The 16,854-nt window shown below is 39.9% G+C and overlaps 1 protein-coding gene across 7 annotated transcripts in view; it reads right to left on the bottom strand.

The window, feature by feature from the left end:
* The window catches only part of NAV2 (neuron navigator 2), a 355,390-nt gene that overhangs the window by 154,235 nt on the left and 184,301 nt on the right, over positions 1-16,854 (bottom strand). For all 7 annotated transcript variants that reach the window (XM_007658581.3, XM_001505596.5, XM_029059807.2 and 4 more), the window contains 2 exons: positions 11,885-11,993; positions 9,046-9,435 (listed from right to left, as the gene is read on the bottom strand). In XM_007658581.3, coding sequence (XP_007656771.1) covers positions 9,046-9,435; positions 11,885-11,993 — 499 coding nt within the window. The remainder of the gene's footprint in view (positions 1-9,045; positions 9,436-11,884; positions 11,994-16,854) is intronic.

The raw sequence follows: 16,854 nt of genomic DNA, 5'->3' as shown, positions 1-16,854 counted from the left end.
CAAGTAAATTCAGGGCATAAACATTAGTTATTGGTATAAGACAGCAGCAATCTGTGAGAAAGAGCTTTAATCTTTGATCAATGGTTCCTGGTTATTTTTCTGAAGAATTCTCCATTAATATCCTTAGAAGCTTAGAAAAATAGATTCTAGCAAAAGGCAATGTTTTTCCAGAAAAACTTAATTCTCCCAATAAACTTGAGCAAAGGATTCAAATTTTGGACTTAAATCCTGTCTTTCTGATTATGCCATATTGAAATTCATACTTAATCAATCAAGTAATAAGTACGTGGGAGTGACAATAGAATTAATAGATATGATTCCTGCTCTGAAAGAGCTTACAATCTAATGGGTGATACAGGCATTAAAATAAATTACAGATAGGAAGAAAGAATAGAGTATAAGGATTGCTACAAGAGTGTTAAAGGGGAAGAAGAGGGGGTATAAATGCTTAGCTGGCACAGAAGTGCTGAAGTAGCTTTAGAGGGCTATAAATGGGATAGACAATCAAGGAAGGCTTCCTGGAAGAGATATGATTTCAAAAGTGTATTGGAAGACAGGGAAACCACTAGTTTTCTAAATGTGAAGCAAGATGGGGTTCTAGGTAGGAAGGAGGGTACAAGTAAGAGACTGGTGACAGGATAGACAAATAAAGGCTCAATGACTAGGCTAGTTTGAGAGGAACAAAGAGAATGCAAGCTGGGGTGTATTGAAAGAAGGGAATGGATAAGTAGGTGGGAGATAGCTGACTGAACCTTAAAAGTCACTGGTAAAAAGGTATGGGCAACTGAGATAACTTCAGTTTTGGACTTGTTGACATGGCATCATTTATCTATTTATTTAAATCAATTAATCAAAGATATTTCCTGAGTGCTTACTTTGTGCAGAGCACTGTAGTAGGAATTTGGAAAGGTAAAATGCAATAGAATTGGTAGACATGATTCTGGCCTACAAGGAGTTTAAGATTTAATTGCTTTTTTTTAATCGTTTGGCTATATACCTTTTCTCTTTTACCTACTGAGAATGGTAATGTGTGTTCACTTGTCTCTTTCATTTTATCTGTCAGCTCTTCTAGGGCAGGAACTTGTCTTTCACTTCTGTTGCATGTTTCCAACTTGGTCTGTACAATTAGGTACTCTATAATGTTTTGGATGCTGATGATCATGGCAGAAGAGTTCCAAGGGCCTTGCCATGCAAGTAATGTCTGACACAATTGCCTACATTGGGTGGGAACAGATCAAGCAGAGAGAATAAGAGCAAACTTCCTCCTCAATGTATGAAAACTATGACAGAAGGAAGTTTCTTCTTTGACCCAGGACACATGACAAAATGAATATGGAAAAGAAACTAGAGACCTTAGCGTTACAGGAGGAGGCCTGAAGAGTGCCAGAGAGTGAATCAATCACCTGTAGCCACACAATGCCAGGAGAGGTCCTGGTACCCCAGGAAACCAGGACCACAATCTGGGAACACCTCCACCTCCTGTTGCTCCTCCCCGCTATTCAGAGGGAAGACCATATCACCTTAGTTGCAAGGGAGTGCAATATAATGTATGTTTCTTCAGTGTGGAACAATCAAGGATCCTGGACAGGTGGAAGCCTCCATCTCAGAGGGGAAGACTTATATTGTCCACTTTCAATTTGGATAGATGACATTGATTCACTGGTTATTTCTACATTCTTGAAAGGCTTTATTATATTATATATATACACACACACACATATATATGTATATATGTATAATATATTTATTAAAGCAATAACAATTCCTCTCTGTGCTGTTTCCCCTCCTACACATTGAGATTGAAAGCTACTTGAGGGCGGGCCTAAGTTGAATATTACTTATCTTTGTATTTTCCCCAATATCCAAAACAATGCTCTGGATATTGTAGGGTGCTGAACAAGTGGTTGATGATAATGATGAGGTCGTCTAGGGTAGGGGCCAGATTACCTCTAAGGTACTTGCAATGCACGGTAAATACAATTAATTTGTTTGTAAAATCTTCCTCTAACCTATTCTGGAGTGATTGACCCTGTTCTGGGTTAGCTAAAGAGAAGCCAAGTTTTAGCTTGTAGATGGAATGAATCCTGCATCAATATGACTCAACCACCCTGCATCAGTAAGGCACAAGCATGAAAGTTTACCCAATTCTGGCCCGAAGCCATCCCTCCCATGCTCCATTCTTGAAAGGTTTGCTCCTTTGGATCCAATCACAAACCCATCTTTCCCCTTGAAGATGCTGAGATAGATTCTCTAGCCAAATGGGGGCTTCAGAGGGTGCCAAAAAGTCAGGGATCACTTCTGCTTGATTAGCCCTGAAGAAATGATATTCTAACCTTTTCAAATCAGTATAGATGTCTCCCAGATCTGACATGAATACACAGAGCCCCAAAGTCAAATGGCACTTCCCATGACCTACTGCATTTCAGAGAAAGCATCAGAAACTGAAGGCTGAAATCATTTATCTTGGCTCCAGTAGGTATATTGGCAGGAACTCATATTTTGGCTTCCTTGTCTATCAATATGTTGCCAGCAACAACAACAAAAAAGTAGATCTTTCCAACTCCAGCACTGTAGCAACTCAACAAATGACCAAGAGAAACATATATCCGATAAGAAAGGGCTATTCATTCTGCAAAAGGTCTCCTTTTAGAATGTTGCTCTCAGCAGTCTGCTGATCATTTAGGAAAGCATTTCACACAATTGTCCTACAAGGTATTAATCCAGAAGGCAATATTGTAACTCACTCTCCTTCGTCTTCCTGACAATGAGATTCCCTCCTTACCCCGTGGCTGAAGCATTCTGATTCCACTGTCACCCTCTTCAAAAAGGCACATCACAAACTGGGTTGAGAAAAAGGTTTGGGACAAATTCACACCCAACATTTGAGATGCCAGAAGTCTTAGTGGAAGGAGCATGAGTATGGGACTGGGAGTCGTCAGACCCATGTTTGAGTCGAGACTCCAGCGCCTGACTGCTGTATGGCCTTGGATATGTTACTTACTATCTCTGGACCTTAGTTTCCTCATCTGTAGAGTAGAGATAACCTCTCTCAGAGCCTGTATGTAACCTCATTATTTTGTTTCTACTTCAGCACCTTAGCACAATGATTATATGTAGCTAAGGCTTAATACCATTATTATTTGTGTTTTTCCTCTTATTAAGCTAAAAGAACTATAAATAGGGAGCAACTTGGGCATTCAGTTAATAAAGGCAAACCAGAACAGTCCTGTAGAAGAGGAAGATCAATCCCTATCCTCCTATTCCTCCCTCCCCATTTTAGGATTCTTCTGATATTCCAATCATCATAAAGAAATGCCTTACCATCAGTTTTAAAACACTCAATCACCTTGCCTCCTCTTACATCACCTCACTGCTCTGCTTTAAAACACTCAATCACCTTGCTTCCTCTTACATCACCTCACTGCTCTCCTACTACAACCCAGCCTGCACACTTCGTTCCTCTAATGCCAACACTATACCTAGATCTCATCCACATCCTGTTACACTTTTGCTTTTCATATGTGACAATTACTCTCCCAACCTTCAAAGCCTTATTGAAGGCAAATCTCCTCTCCTTAACTAAACCTTCATTCCCTCTTTTCCCACTTCTTTCTGTGTCACTCTGTCTTGTTCCACAGCACTTACATGCATATCCATAATTTATTATTCATATTAATGTCTATCTTCCCCCTCTAGACTGGAAGCTTATTGTGGGCATGGGATGTTTCTATTATATTGTTGGGTGTACTCTCCCAAGCACTTAGTATAGTGCCCTGCATACAGTAAGTGCTCAATAAATATGAATGATTGATTTATTTTCAGGAAAACAATTTATAATTCTGGGAGTGACCATTTTCAGAACATCAGATTGTTGCTCTTTGTTTTTCTTGTTCAAAAGTTTTTGTCTACAAAGTTTCATTCCACTTGATCACCTCAGTACCACTACAGAGTGGTACCAGAAGTATGGTAAGTCACATCTCCTCCAAGAGGCCTTCCTTGATTAAGCCTTCATTTCCCTGGCTCCCTCTCCCTTCTGCATTGTCTATGTACTTAGATCTCTGACCTTTGTTCATTTGATATTTACCATACCCTCAACTCCACAGCACTAATGCACATATCTTTAAATTATATATTGTCTTCTTCTGTCAAGTTGTCTCTGACCCATAGCAGCACCATGGACACATCTCTCCCACAGCACCCCACTTCCATCTGCCATTGTTCTGGTAGTGCATCCATAGAGTTACCTTGGTAAAAATATGGAAGTGGTTTACCATTGTCTCCTTCCATGAAGTAAACTTTGGTCTCTGCCCTCGACTCTCTCCTATGCTCTCCCCCGTGCTGCTGCTGCCCAGCACAGGGGAATCTTGACTTGTAGCAGATTGCCTTCAACTCGCTAGCCACTAGGCAAGCTAGGGATTTAGTGGGTATGCCTCTGCTTGACTCTCCCTGCCACAGTCAAGACTGGTAGAGTACTGGAAACTCTCCAGGTACAACTTTGAGAGGGTAAGTTATATATAAAAATTAATTTTTATATTACTGTCTCCCCCTCTCTGCACATAGTAAATGTTTAATAACTACCATTGATGCTAATGAATGTACTGAGTAACTTGTTCAGTGTCCTTAAAGATTCTGGATCCCTGAAGATGCTACCCAGATGAGAGGGAAACTGTGTTTGCTAGCCACCAAGGGGAAGTGCTATGGAAGGATCTATTTGCTGTCTAAATTTTGTTTTCTCTTCTCTCCTAGACTCTTCCTAATTCTACCTTCAAAGTAGAAATACCCAAAGATTAGCATTCAACTCTGGTTGCCATTAAAATGAAGTTAGACTGAAATGCATATGCTTGATTATGCCATTGGATGGCAGCCCATACAACTGTTGGAGATACAGTTCATGGATAATATCTAGCAGAAAAGGGGACCTCAAAAGACTAGACTAGATCTTAAAATAATTTACTGGGTGAGAGAAAATCTGGTCTACTAAGACCATCATCTGGATAGATTTATTCAGTTTCTCAACAGTAATGTATATATGTGTGTATATCTAGAGTACTAAAGAGAACGACATTAAATAGGCATTAAATGTATTTTAAAAGATTTTCTGTAAAGCAATGTTTCTTCAGGGCAAAAAACAAAAAACAAAAACTCAACAAATTTTCAAACATATGGTCTTGAAGCCTTCCTCAATTTAATTTAATTATCCACAATGTAGATCCTACATATCTGGAACCCAGCTAGACCTTTTCTCTAGTTTCTAATACTCTGACCTCATGGCTTGAATCATCACATAGTCTCACAATTCTTTTCTTTTAGAGCAGACACCCAATTTGCCATTCAAAAATAGCTATTAGACCACAATGCTCTCAAATCTGGAGAAAGGTCACTAGCCAATAATGTCTCCGTTGGACCATAAAAGAAGTCTGAATCTTGTTTGCTGGCCATTTCAAGCACAGTGTTAAGAGGGAACTGACAAGATCAGTCCAGTAAAATAAGGACAGTGAGTATTAAAAGGCTCTAAATTACTCCAAGATATCATTTCTAAAGAAAGAAAGGGTCCTTTAGTTTCTAACATTGCAGGTCATTTCAGTAATGAGCATTACAATGAACTTACTGCAATAATTTCCATATAATGGCAGAATTTTCCCCAAAGACTATTTCACTGATTTATGCAACAATTTTGCAAACTAAAATGGAGAGAACCAAGAATGAAATTTCCAAAGGCTCACAAAGAGCAGGATAGATTGGAGGAGCTGGAGTTTTTCCAGGTTAAATTCAGTGAACTTTGTTTCATCACAATTCATTGGGTCTTGGTAAACTTTCCAGCTTTCTGTTTCAACAGGAGAGGCTGGAGCCAAACAAAAATTTTTAATCTTAAATCTCCTGGCAAACTTAGTGCTCCAGTAAGCAGAAAGCCAAGAGTCAATGAAGGCAAAGAAAAAAAAAATTGTCAAAAAGCGGGGAAGATCTAGGCAGAAAAACTGCTTTATATACACAACTTTCCTATACAGAGGCAAATACTGGTGTTAAATGCATTTGTCTATAGAAAGGGTAAAAATGGTCAGTCTGCATTTCATTTTGAGATTTTTATCGGCAACCACCTCTAGGTTTTTCTTCACATACTAAAATACTTTAATCAAGCACAGACCGAAACATAAACAGACAATCTTGAAGTCCAGGGTAAAGTTCTGAACCCTGCGGTTAGAGAAATTAGGCATATGCACAAAGAGAAATCTTCAAGCTCCACTGTAAAATGCTTCAATGTCTCCACCACGTGGGAAAAGTAAGCTAAGCATGAAAAAACACTTCGCAAAATTCCTTATCATCAGAAAGAGCTTCATTGCTCCCTATGTAGACACGGCACGGACACACAAGCAGTGGCTGTGTACTGTCTGCAAATGGAGCAGATGAAAGAGGGCAGGACTTTCACATTCTCAACAAGGTGGAACAACAGTAGAGTGAGGAGAGGTTATAGCAACAGACAGACCAATCTAACAGGCAGGTAACAGAGGTGAGTTTCTGCTGCTTCAACGGAGACTGGGGGAACATTGGGAGTGATTTCAGCCAATAAATTGTATTTATTAAGCGCTTACTATGTGCAGAGCACTGTACGAGTACTTGGGAGAGTACAATATACCGAGTTGCTAGTTACCTTCCCGGCCCACAACAAGTATTTAAAACTGCAACAAGCAATTAATCATATTTATTGAGTGCTTACTGTGTGCTGAGCACTGTACTAAACACCTAGGAGAATATAACAGTATTGTTGGTAGATACATTCTCTGCCTACCATGAGCTTACAGTCTAGAGGGACCTTACAGTGGCAAGACTTTTGTAATAAGGGACAAGTTTGACATGCTCACAGTGTGTACTAGGTTGCCAATTATGGACTGGTCTTTTCAGCCTTACCTTCATTCATTAGGGTTAGTGACATGGTCCCTGACCTTGAGGACATAGTAAGCACTTAATAATTACTATAACAATAGCGGACACATAAAGACCCACAGATACTCTTAATGGCATTACTATTTAACACCTACATTCAGAACTATCTTTTCATTATGTAACATGCACATTTATGCTAAACAACACATTATTATCTTTAAAAAAATAGGTAAATAAGAATCTAACCAAGTAAGAATGACTACAGCATGAATAGATCGGTTAATGAAATAAGAGCTATGTGTTTCTGCAAAGTACTAAGAAAAATAACTTTATGTCCACTATCATACTTCAGTTAATGTAGAAAAATAATGGCAGTTTACTGCAAGAAGTTACTCATTACTGCTACTGAAAAATAGTTTTTTTATGATATTCATTAAGTCAGTGAAATGAAGAAATGAATGTCTCCTGGGGTAGATATAAATTAAATTGATTGGATACTATTCCAATCCCTGTTCCAACTGGGACTCACAGTTTACAAAGAAGGGAGAACAAGAAAATTGAGGCACAGACAAGTTGTGACTTGCCCAAAGTCACACAGCAAGCATTTGGCAGAGCCAGTATTAGAACCCAGGTCCTCTGACTCCAAGGCCCATGCTCTTTCTACTAGGTCATGCTGTTTATGTTTTTATGAATATATTTAATATAAGCATTGTGATTGTCCTTTTATATTGATGGCAACCCACACAGACAGGTGTTTTAGACCTTGGAACTTGAGCTTGAATAGAACCCCCTCTATGTGCAGAACACTGTACTAAGCGCTTGGAATGTACAATTTGAAATGTGCAAACCACCTTGCAGAAGATGTTTTAACAATGGCTAGATAAGTGGTTGATGAAGATGCTAGTTCCTGCTGTACCACAAATCTTGGAGAAATCACTTTAAATTCCTGTATCTTATTTCCTCATCTGTAGAATGGGCATAAGATACTTGCTCTTCCAACCTCTTGGGCTGTTAGTCACTTGCGGGACAAGGATTGGCTCTGATCTGATTGCCTTGCATCTACCCAGGTTTTGGCACAGGTTGGGGGAGTTTTCCACCAGAAACCCAGGGATTAGCATCAGTTCTGAGTCTTAGGACTGGGCAGAGGAGTTGGTTAAAGTGCTAGAGGTCTGCACTTGCTCTCTCTTGACTCTGTCAGGGGCCACAATGAAATGAGGGAGTAGGCAAACAGGGGGGCAGATTGAATGTGGCTTTGGCAGCTTTAGGCAGAAGTGGAACTATAGGGGAATGTGGCCTAATGGAAAAAGCATGGGTCTAAGAGTCAGAGGACCTGGGTTCTAATCTAAGCTCTGCAAGTTGCCTGCTGTGTGACCATAGACAAGTCACTTCACTTCTCTGGACCTCAGTTTCATCTGTAAAATGGGGAACACTACCTGTTCTCTCTCCTATTTAGACTATGAGCCCAGTGTGGGACAGGGACTGTGTCCAACCTGATTCATTTGTATCTATCTCAGAGTTTAGGACAGTGCTGAACACACAGTAAGAATTTTAACAAATACCATAATAACAATAATCATAATAATAATAATGATAACTGGAACCCAGGTCTCCTGATCCCAAAGCAGTGCTCGTTTCACAGGATCAATGTCAGAGTTAGGAGGCTTAATAGATAGTAAGTGCTTAAAAAATGCTACAGTTATTATTATTAGGGCAACTGCTCTCTGCATAATAGGTACGAGATACTGTTGTTGATGAAAACCAGACAGTCATGTCTCCAGGATGACTTGACACACAGAGCTGCTTAGCGGGAAGGGAGAATGGGCTAGTTGGCACCAGATCAGAACATTCTTCTAGCCCTTTGGATCCAATAATTCTATACTTCAATTGTAGGTTATCGTAATGCATAACAACAAGACTAAAATTAGAGAAGGCATAGGTCACCATTACCTCCAAAAGGGTAACCAGCTCTTTTTATGGCCTGCATAAAGCCCAGGGCTCTGCGTGCCCATGGGAAAACTCCAGAAATACTAGTAAGAAGGAGAAGCTGTATCTTAGTTGTCAAAATATGCTTTCCCATGTCAAAAGTTTCTAAAGTGGACAAAAGGACTGGGATAACATCCAGCCATTACATCTCCCAGATGAATGAATGAAATACCAGCTACTCACCCGCTCGTAATGTCATCAGTTCTTATATTCTTTCCCAGAACATCTCCATCACTCATATAGCCAGTGGCGTCCATGCTGATGCCTTCTAGGTCTATGTCTTCCCCTCCTTTATCAGCGATATCTACGTGGCAGACATTACTTCCTCGGGACGCTAGCTGCCTCCTCAGAGGGGCGGAGTACACGTAACGACCAGATTCGGTGTTGATGAAACGGCTGGCATTGGCTCTTGGAGGGTATCCATTACCCATTGACGGAGCATCCCCTGCTTGGAGTCGAGGGCTCGACTGGCCAAGTCTCCAGGACAAAGGAGTTGCTCTTCCTGTCAGGCTGAGAATGCTGCGCCCACTTATTTCAGTAGTAACGTTGGTGTCAAATGTGGTTTCCAATGTGCTAAAAAATAAAAACATCAGCCATATCGGACCACTGAATCACATTAGGTCTCTTTCAGCAGTGCTAGGAGCATAAACCCATTTCCCCAGCCATCCTTAAATATGGCTTTTCTAGAACCTGGTGCAGATTACCCACTGATTGGTGGAGGCAGGTCAATATCATAAAACAATTCAAATGCAATAAAAAGCAATCTAATCTGAAAGTTATGATTAGTTCACACTTGGCACGGAATGACAAAGAATAAATATTCTCTTAATAGTGGTGGAACTTTAAAATCCAGGCCCCAAATATGTCCATAAAAAGAGACTTCACTACCTTTTGAACTCTCTCTTGACTGTACAAACTCCTCTGTTCCTGTATTCACCCTCCTGCTCTCCAGAATCTTGTTTTTTTTAAACACAGAATGAGTGAGTGAGAGAGGTCCTAGGGATGGCCTCAACATCTCCTCTCCTCTCTCCCTCCCCAACAGATAAAAACACAAAAATATGCTCGGGAGAGGCCAACATATTTGGACTAAGGCCATGCATCCACTTGGGAGAGAAGAAGAAAGTGCTAATAGGATTCCCTTTCTTTTCCACTCCACCCACACCCTATAGGAGCTGCTTTGGTGAAATTTATATATGCTTGTCTTCTTTGAAACAAGCCAAGCAGAACCACTTTCCTTTAGGTGATTTACCTAGTCTCATCCATTAGGAATCCTAACCTGCTCCTTTTTGCAGGGCACTGGCAGTGAGCTCCCTAAGCCATGAAAGATGAACATTTTCTCCTTTCCTTTAACTGCTGCTGGAGAATCCATCTGTTGCTTGAAGCTCTGCTTCCTGTTGAGCATAATGGTCTGCTAGTTCCCAAGCAAGTGTGCAGAGATTGTTCTTAAAATGGGAGCTTGGTGACCAAAATACTAGAAATAATGAAGATTATTTGGATTTTAGGCCAACAGCAGATTCAACTACTTGTTATGAAATTTTCAGTAATGAAGTTTCATAGATTGAAGTAAAAAGTAGGATACAAAAATTAGAACTATTGTAGACTTCAAGATGCTTGAGTATAGAATCTTGTTCTGGACTGCAAAACCATTGAAATATAATTTGTTTATGGGGCCAGATTAAGGCAGCTGGGAGCCTGAAGCTTGGTCAAACTAGAACAGGGGAGGAGTGGAGTAGGTAGTGGTGGAGGAACAGATTGCCTTTATTTTGGACAAACCTCCGGCCTCCTACTTGGCTTTGAGGCAAAGATGGTTTCAAGCCAATTGGCTCCTTTTCAATGAGAGTGTCAAGTTTTGGTTCCATGCCTTATAGAGGACTGACAACTCAGTGGAAGACAAAAAAACTCCCATGGGTTGCTCAGCCCAACATGATCTCTGTGACCCTTTCCAGGGCAAAGGAATACCTACCCACCTGGGACTCCTGAAGATGTGAAGCCTTGGAATGCTGCTCCACTATGCCAGGAATAATCCAGTCCTGATGACTGTGAGAAGGGGAACTATTCGAATTCATTAGGAACTACCATTTCATACCCTGTTCTCCAAGAGCCATTCAGTGGTCACTCTCTTGTGGTCAGTATTTAGCAGCTTCATTTCTCCACTCTTTCATTTGTTGTTCTCCTTTCCCTCAAAGCCAAACCAGGACCCTATAGGCCATCTTCAATTCTGGATCTCTGCCCATGCTGAACTGAAGTCCTAGATACTATGACACTGAATAGATAAAGCCCCTCACTCTCCCCCAACCCACCCACCCACCCAACACTATTAAGCCTGAGAACAGCATGCAGAAGTTTGGAGTGTCTTCAGGCTACATTTATTAAACCATAATGAGCTGTCACATTAATTGAAAAGCAAAGTAGATGCCCTGAGACTTCAGGAGGGGGAATTTGGACTTTGCCTTAGATAACAAAGCCAGACTATAGACTTTCATCTGCCAAAATAAGTCAGAGTGGCTATGGTCTCATAAACCTCTTGTCTGATGTGAACAACAACCTGATAAAGTGTTCAGATGCAATCCCAGTTTTTTCAATTTGAAGCATGTTTCAATTATTACCAAGGATTTAAAATAAATATCACATACAACATTTTTTTATACATGGATCCAATCACAGTATTACGAAGATATGGGCATCCATAGATTGAGTATGAATTCATGTTAGTCGCTTTAACAGTTCTACTACTTAAACAGCTCATCAAAGGAGGATTTTTGTCCATACATACAGTGAATTTCATTTTCAATCAATATATGCTACACTTGAGCATCAAATGCATTAGAAATACTTCTTCTGAAGTTTGATTGGGGGAAGTATATTTATACATTTGGCAATTTGTTCCTGTAATTCTTTTCCATACGCTCCTTATTTAATCACATTAAACTCAAGCATGCTTCAGCATCCCGTTCATGTCTTCTATTATTAATGAATGCAGTATAGTACAGGCAATGGATTAATGTAGTTATCTGGATGTTACCTGTGTGTGACCTGAGTTCCCCGTAAACTGGACATGGTCTCCTCCAAATTCTGACGTAGGTCAGCAATGTTCTTTACAGTTCTCAATCTCCGAGTTTCTGGATCCTCCCCTAGAAAGTTTTACAATATTGTTTTACAATAAACCATCTCCAGCAAAGGAACAACCTTCTCTATTTATATCCCTACTAAGATTTTTCTCATCTATACTTTCTACACAAGGAATCCTCCAACTGAAAGTCATGTTGGTTTTTCTCAATTCTCGGCCACCAACATCTTATGCTTTGGAAATATTAAACACAGGCTAAATTATATATATATATATATATATATTCATTAAATGACTGATAATGATTTCTGTCTGCCAGTCAACTCTGCAGCCCACATTTAAATTCTATGATTTTACAAGCCAATATGTCAGAAGAATCATGACTGTACATAGATAAAATTTGCATTTATCACTTTTAACATATTTCTATAGGTAAAAGCCTAGTTTCTTCTTACTTAAAACATTCAAACAATTTTGAAGGTCACAAAGGAGCATGTTTTAGTAGAAAGAGAACAGTGCTGGAAGTCAGGAGAACTATTTTGGGGACTTGGCCAAATCATTTAACTTCTCTGCACCTCCATTTCCTCATCTATAAAATGAGGATTAAAAGCCTATTCTTTCTTCCTCATAGAATCTGAGCCCAGTGTGACACAGGAAGAGTGTCTGATCTGATTATAGTTTAATCTACCCTAAGGTTTTGCATAGTACTTAGCCCATAGCAAACACTGCCACATTTTATTACTATTATTATTTAGAAAACAAAAGGAGCCACCAGAAAGACTGATCTCATCTAGGTTTGATCAGATTTATCATCCATCTCAAAATATTTTGTACAGGTAATTTACTTAAGTTACTTGTGGGAAATTAAAGACAAGAAAAAGGCAATTCAACAGTGCTAGAAAATGAGCTCCTATAGGACAGAGATTGTGTCTGATCTAATCATCTTGTATCTACCCCAGTGCTTAGCCCACAGTATGTACTTAATAAATGTCATAATAAATAATTACTACTATTAGGTGGAGAGTTGGTGAACGATTAGCTAGGTAAAGCAGATAAAGCCTGGGAGTCAGAATGGCTAAACAGTTGATCAGAAATGTAGTGTGGTTAATAAGTAAGCAAACATGGTTCTGGGTGGTCTGAAAGACTATGACATGTAACAGCTAGAAGTGATAACACTAGCATTATTTGGATTGGTTAGGTCCTTATTAGAAATTGTTCAGCTGAGACACCACATTTTAAGAGGAAAATAGAATGTCTATAGAAAAGGAAAAGAAAATGCTTAAAGGTTCTGAAGAGAGAAAATAGGAGGAGTTAAGGTTATTTAGTCTGGAAAAGGCACTACAGTGACAAATGTTTGGAAGTATATGAGAGGTTATTATAAGGAGGGTGTTCACTAGATGGTCTACATCTTCAAAAGGACAACAGTATTGTAGTAGGTGAGACTTAGGTTTGACAGTAAAGCAATGTCGGACTGTCAGTATGATTTACCAATGGAAGAGACTACCATGGAAAGCTGAGGCATCTCTATTTCTGGATATCTTTAATAATGGAATAAACTATCTGTTTAGCATGGTTTAGATGTAGTAGTTCTACCTGAGGGAGAGGAATCAGATGACTTACTGAGGTGTCTCTTTGGCACTAGGATTTTCAAATTGTTTGAAGAAAGTGCTTAAATCAGGAACCCAAAGTATCAAATTTTAGATCTGTAGTTCTATATCCAATTAAATTATGTAAACATTTTAATTTGATTATCTACCACAAAGAAGATAAATGAAGTGCTCCTTCCCTATTTCTCTCCCTATCCTGACAGTTAGGAATTTGTTCTCTTGAGATGAAGGTGATCGAGCTTCTTTTTCCTAACCACCCTTGCAAAATATGGATTTAACTTCCCGATGGCCTCCGTGGAATTTTCATTTTCTGCTACTCCTCAGTCACACACCTTGCATCATTTGTTGAACCACATCTTATCTATCTGCAATGGCCAAAGTATGACTGATAATTCTAAACAGTTCTAATACACTGACTGGACATTTGTTACCATGCTGAGTTGGGAAAAAACAGATAAATGTCACCTTTCATTAGCAGGGCTTATGCTATATTTGAAGGAAACTAGCTGGAGAATGATGTACAGTGTGTCCTAAGCTTGCTCTTCTAATGTAGAACTAGGGCAAAACACAATTTATCACAATACAACTCACCTAGGGCCCATGATAGATACCCATAGCTTGCCTACATTTTATAATCTATATTATACAAATTATAACAATCCCAAAGGAATATCTTATACTTACAGTACCAAGGATATAAACAGAGCTCTAAATGCAAGCTTTGAATTCAAACTTGTGTGGGAGAAGTGGTGCAAAATCACAGGATGATCAGTTGACTACAGCACATGCCTGCTGTTGTTCTGAAGATAAAATGGGCAGCTCCTCAAGGGCAGGGACCATTTTTACTACTCTATTGTATGTTCCCAGGCACCTAATACAGTGCTTTACACATAACAGGCACTCAATAAACTCTGACATAAAAGTAAGAAAATGTGAAGATAGATTTCTCAAAGTGAAGCCCAGATAGCCCAAACACAAGAAGCACATGAGAAGCAGTGTGGCCCGGTAGAAAGAGAACAGGTCCAGGAGTCAGAGGACCTGGGTTCTAATCCTGGCTCTGCCACCTGTCTGCTGTGTGACCTAGGGAAAGTTACTTTACTGCTCTATGAATGTGTTTCCTCATCTGTAAAATGAGGAATAAATCCTACTCCCTTCTACTTAGACTGTAAGCCCCATATGGGAAAGGGATTGTGTTTGACATAATTATCTTGTATCTATCCCATTGTTTAGAGCAGTGCATGACACATATTAAATAGTTAAGTAGTCTCACAATAACAATAATAACAATGATAATAATAGATTCAGGACACAGATATAAATTTTCACTTTTTAAGAGACTGCCCTTTCCAACTAATCTAATCTGACATTGCTAAATTTCCTGTCATGATGAAACATTCATCAAATATTACTTACATTCATATCATTTTAATTTATTAAAATTAAAATTATATTGCATTATATATTATGTTTTTATAATCATTTATATTAACGTGTGTCACCCCTCTAGACTGTAAGCATTTTGTGGGCAGGGAATGTGTATATTTACTGTTATATTGTACTCTCGCAAGTGCTCAGTACAGAGCTCTGCATACAGTAAGCACACTATAGACGGCATCACCATCCTTCCTGTCTCACAAGCCCTTAACCTTGGGGTTATCCTTGACTCCTCTCTCTAATTCAATCCACATATTCAATCTATCACCAAACCCTGTTGGTACCACCTTCACAAAAATCACTAAAATCCACCCTTTCCTCTCCATCCAAACTGCTACCATATCAATACAATCACTCATCCTATCCCACCTGGATTACTGCATCAGCCTTCTTGCTGACCTCCCAGCCTCCTGTCTCTCCATTCCAGTCCATACTTCACTCTCCTGTTCAGATCATTTTTCTGCAGGACATGTCACTCCCCTCCTCAAAAAACTCCGGTGGTTGTCCATCCACTGCCATATCAAACAAAAACTCCTCACCATTGTCTTTAAAACATTGCATCACTTTGCTCCCTCCTACCTCACCTTGCTTCTCTCTTTCTACAACCCAGCCCACACACTTAGCTCCACTACTGCTAACCTTCTCACTCTGCCTCAATCTTGCCCGTCTCACCACTGACCCCTAGTCCAGGTCTTTTCTCTGGCCTGGAACATCCTCCCTCTTCAATTCCAACAATTACTCTCCCCCTTTTTCAGTCTTATGGAAGGTACATTTCTTTCAAGAGGCCTTCCCAGAATAAGCCCCATTTTTCCTCATCTCCCGCTCCCTTCTACATCATCCTGGCCTGCTCCCTTGGCTATTTCCCCCTTCCAGCCCCACAGCCCTTATGTACATATGTACTTATATTCTAGACCATGAGCCTGCTATGGGCAGGGATTGTCTCTATTTGTTGCTGAATTGTATAAGTGCTTAGTACAGTGCTTAGTACAGTGTTCTACACACAGTAAGCACTCAATAAATATGATTGAATGAATATCTGTAATTTCATTTATTTGTGTTGACGTCTGCCTCCCCCTTCTCTAGACTGTAAGCGCATTGTGGGCAGGGAATGTCACTTTTTAATGTTCTACTGAACTTTCCCAAACACTTAGTATAGTGCTCTGCACACATAGTAAGCGCTCAATAAATGTGGTTGAATGAATGAATGAATAAATATGATCAACTGACTGACAGATATTGACTTCAGTCTTAAAAAGGTTTGTTCTCAGAACCATGCTTAAACCCACTTTACCTTGGCTGGTCTATGGGCCTGAAGCCTACCAAGCACATGAGTGCATCAGGTTGGACCACAAAAAATGGGCCTGGATAATAGGTCCTGAGGCCCCTTTGTCTCCACAAACCAGGGAGCTGACATAGTGCAGGTGACATTATGCTTATTGCAGCTGTTTTGCCTGGCACTGCACCCTTCTGCTCATGCATGCAGGCATTTAAACATATCAGTGTGCTCCAGTCTCTCATTTTCTTGCATTAACACATGTGTGGGGTGGTGATATGTTCACTGTTACTCCTACAGACTGAAGGGTGCTGCACCATTCCTGAGCCAATGTACCTTGCAGTCATGGTCTCACTCACCTTCAGGCCCTCAGAGATTGGGCCAGGCCTGGAAACTGCAATCCCAGGAATTGGTCCTGGCTACCCAGGAGAGGAAGTGTTAGACCTGGGCCATGTTCTTATGGAGTTCCCATTAGGAAAATTTTTTTATGATGTTCTGTAGGGTTCTGAAAGACATTCTCCTAAAGTCAACTGAAGTGGTTACATTTTGGGTCTTTTGAAATGCTACTTTGTTTCCTGTTCTTGATATGGAAGCATAAGGAAAAGGGGTGC

This window comes from Ornithorhynchus anatinus, chromosome 3, assembly GCF_004115215.2.
Source record: "Ornithorhynchus anatinus isolate Pmale09 chromosome 3, mOrnAna1.pri.v4, whole genome shotgun sequence".
NCBI classification, from domain to species: domain Eukaryota; kingdom Metazoa; phylum Chordata; class Mammalia; order Monotremata; family Ornithorhynchidae; genus Ornithorhynchus; species Ornithorhynchus anatinus.
The sequence above is the reverse complement of the archived record's forward strand: the minus strand, read 5'-3'. Positions and strand labels throughout refer to the sequence as shown.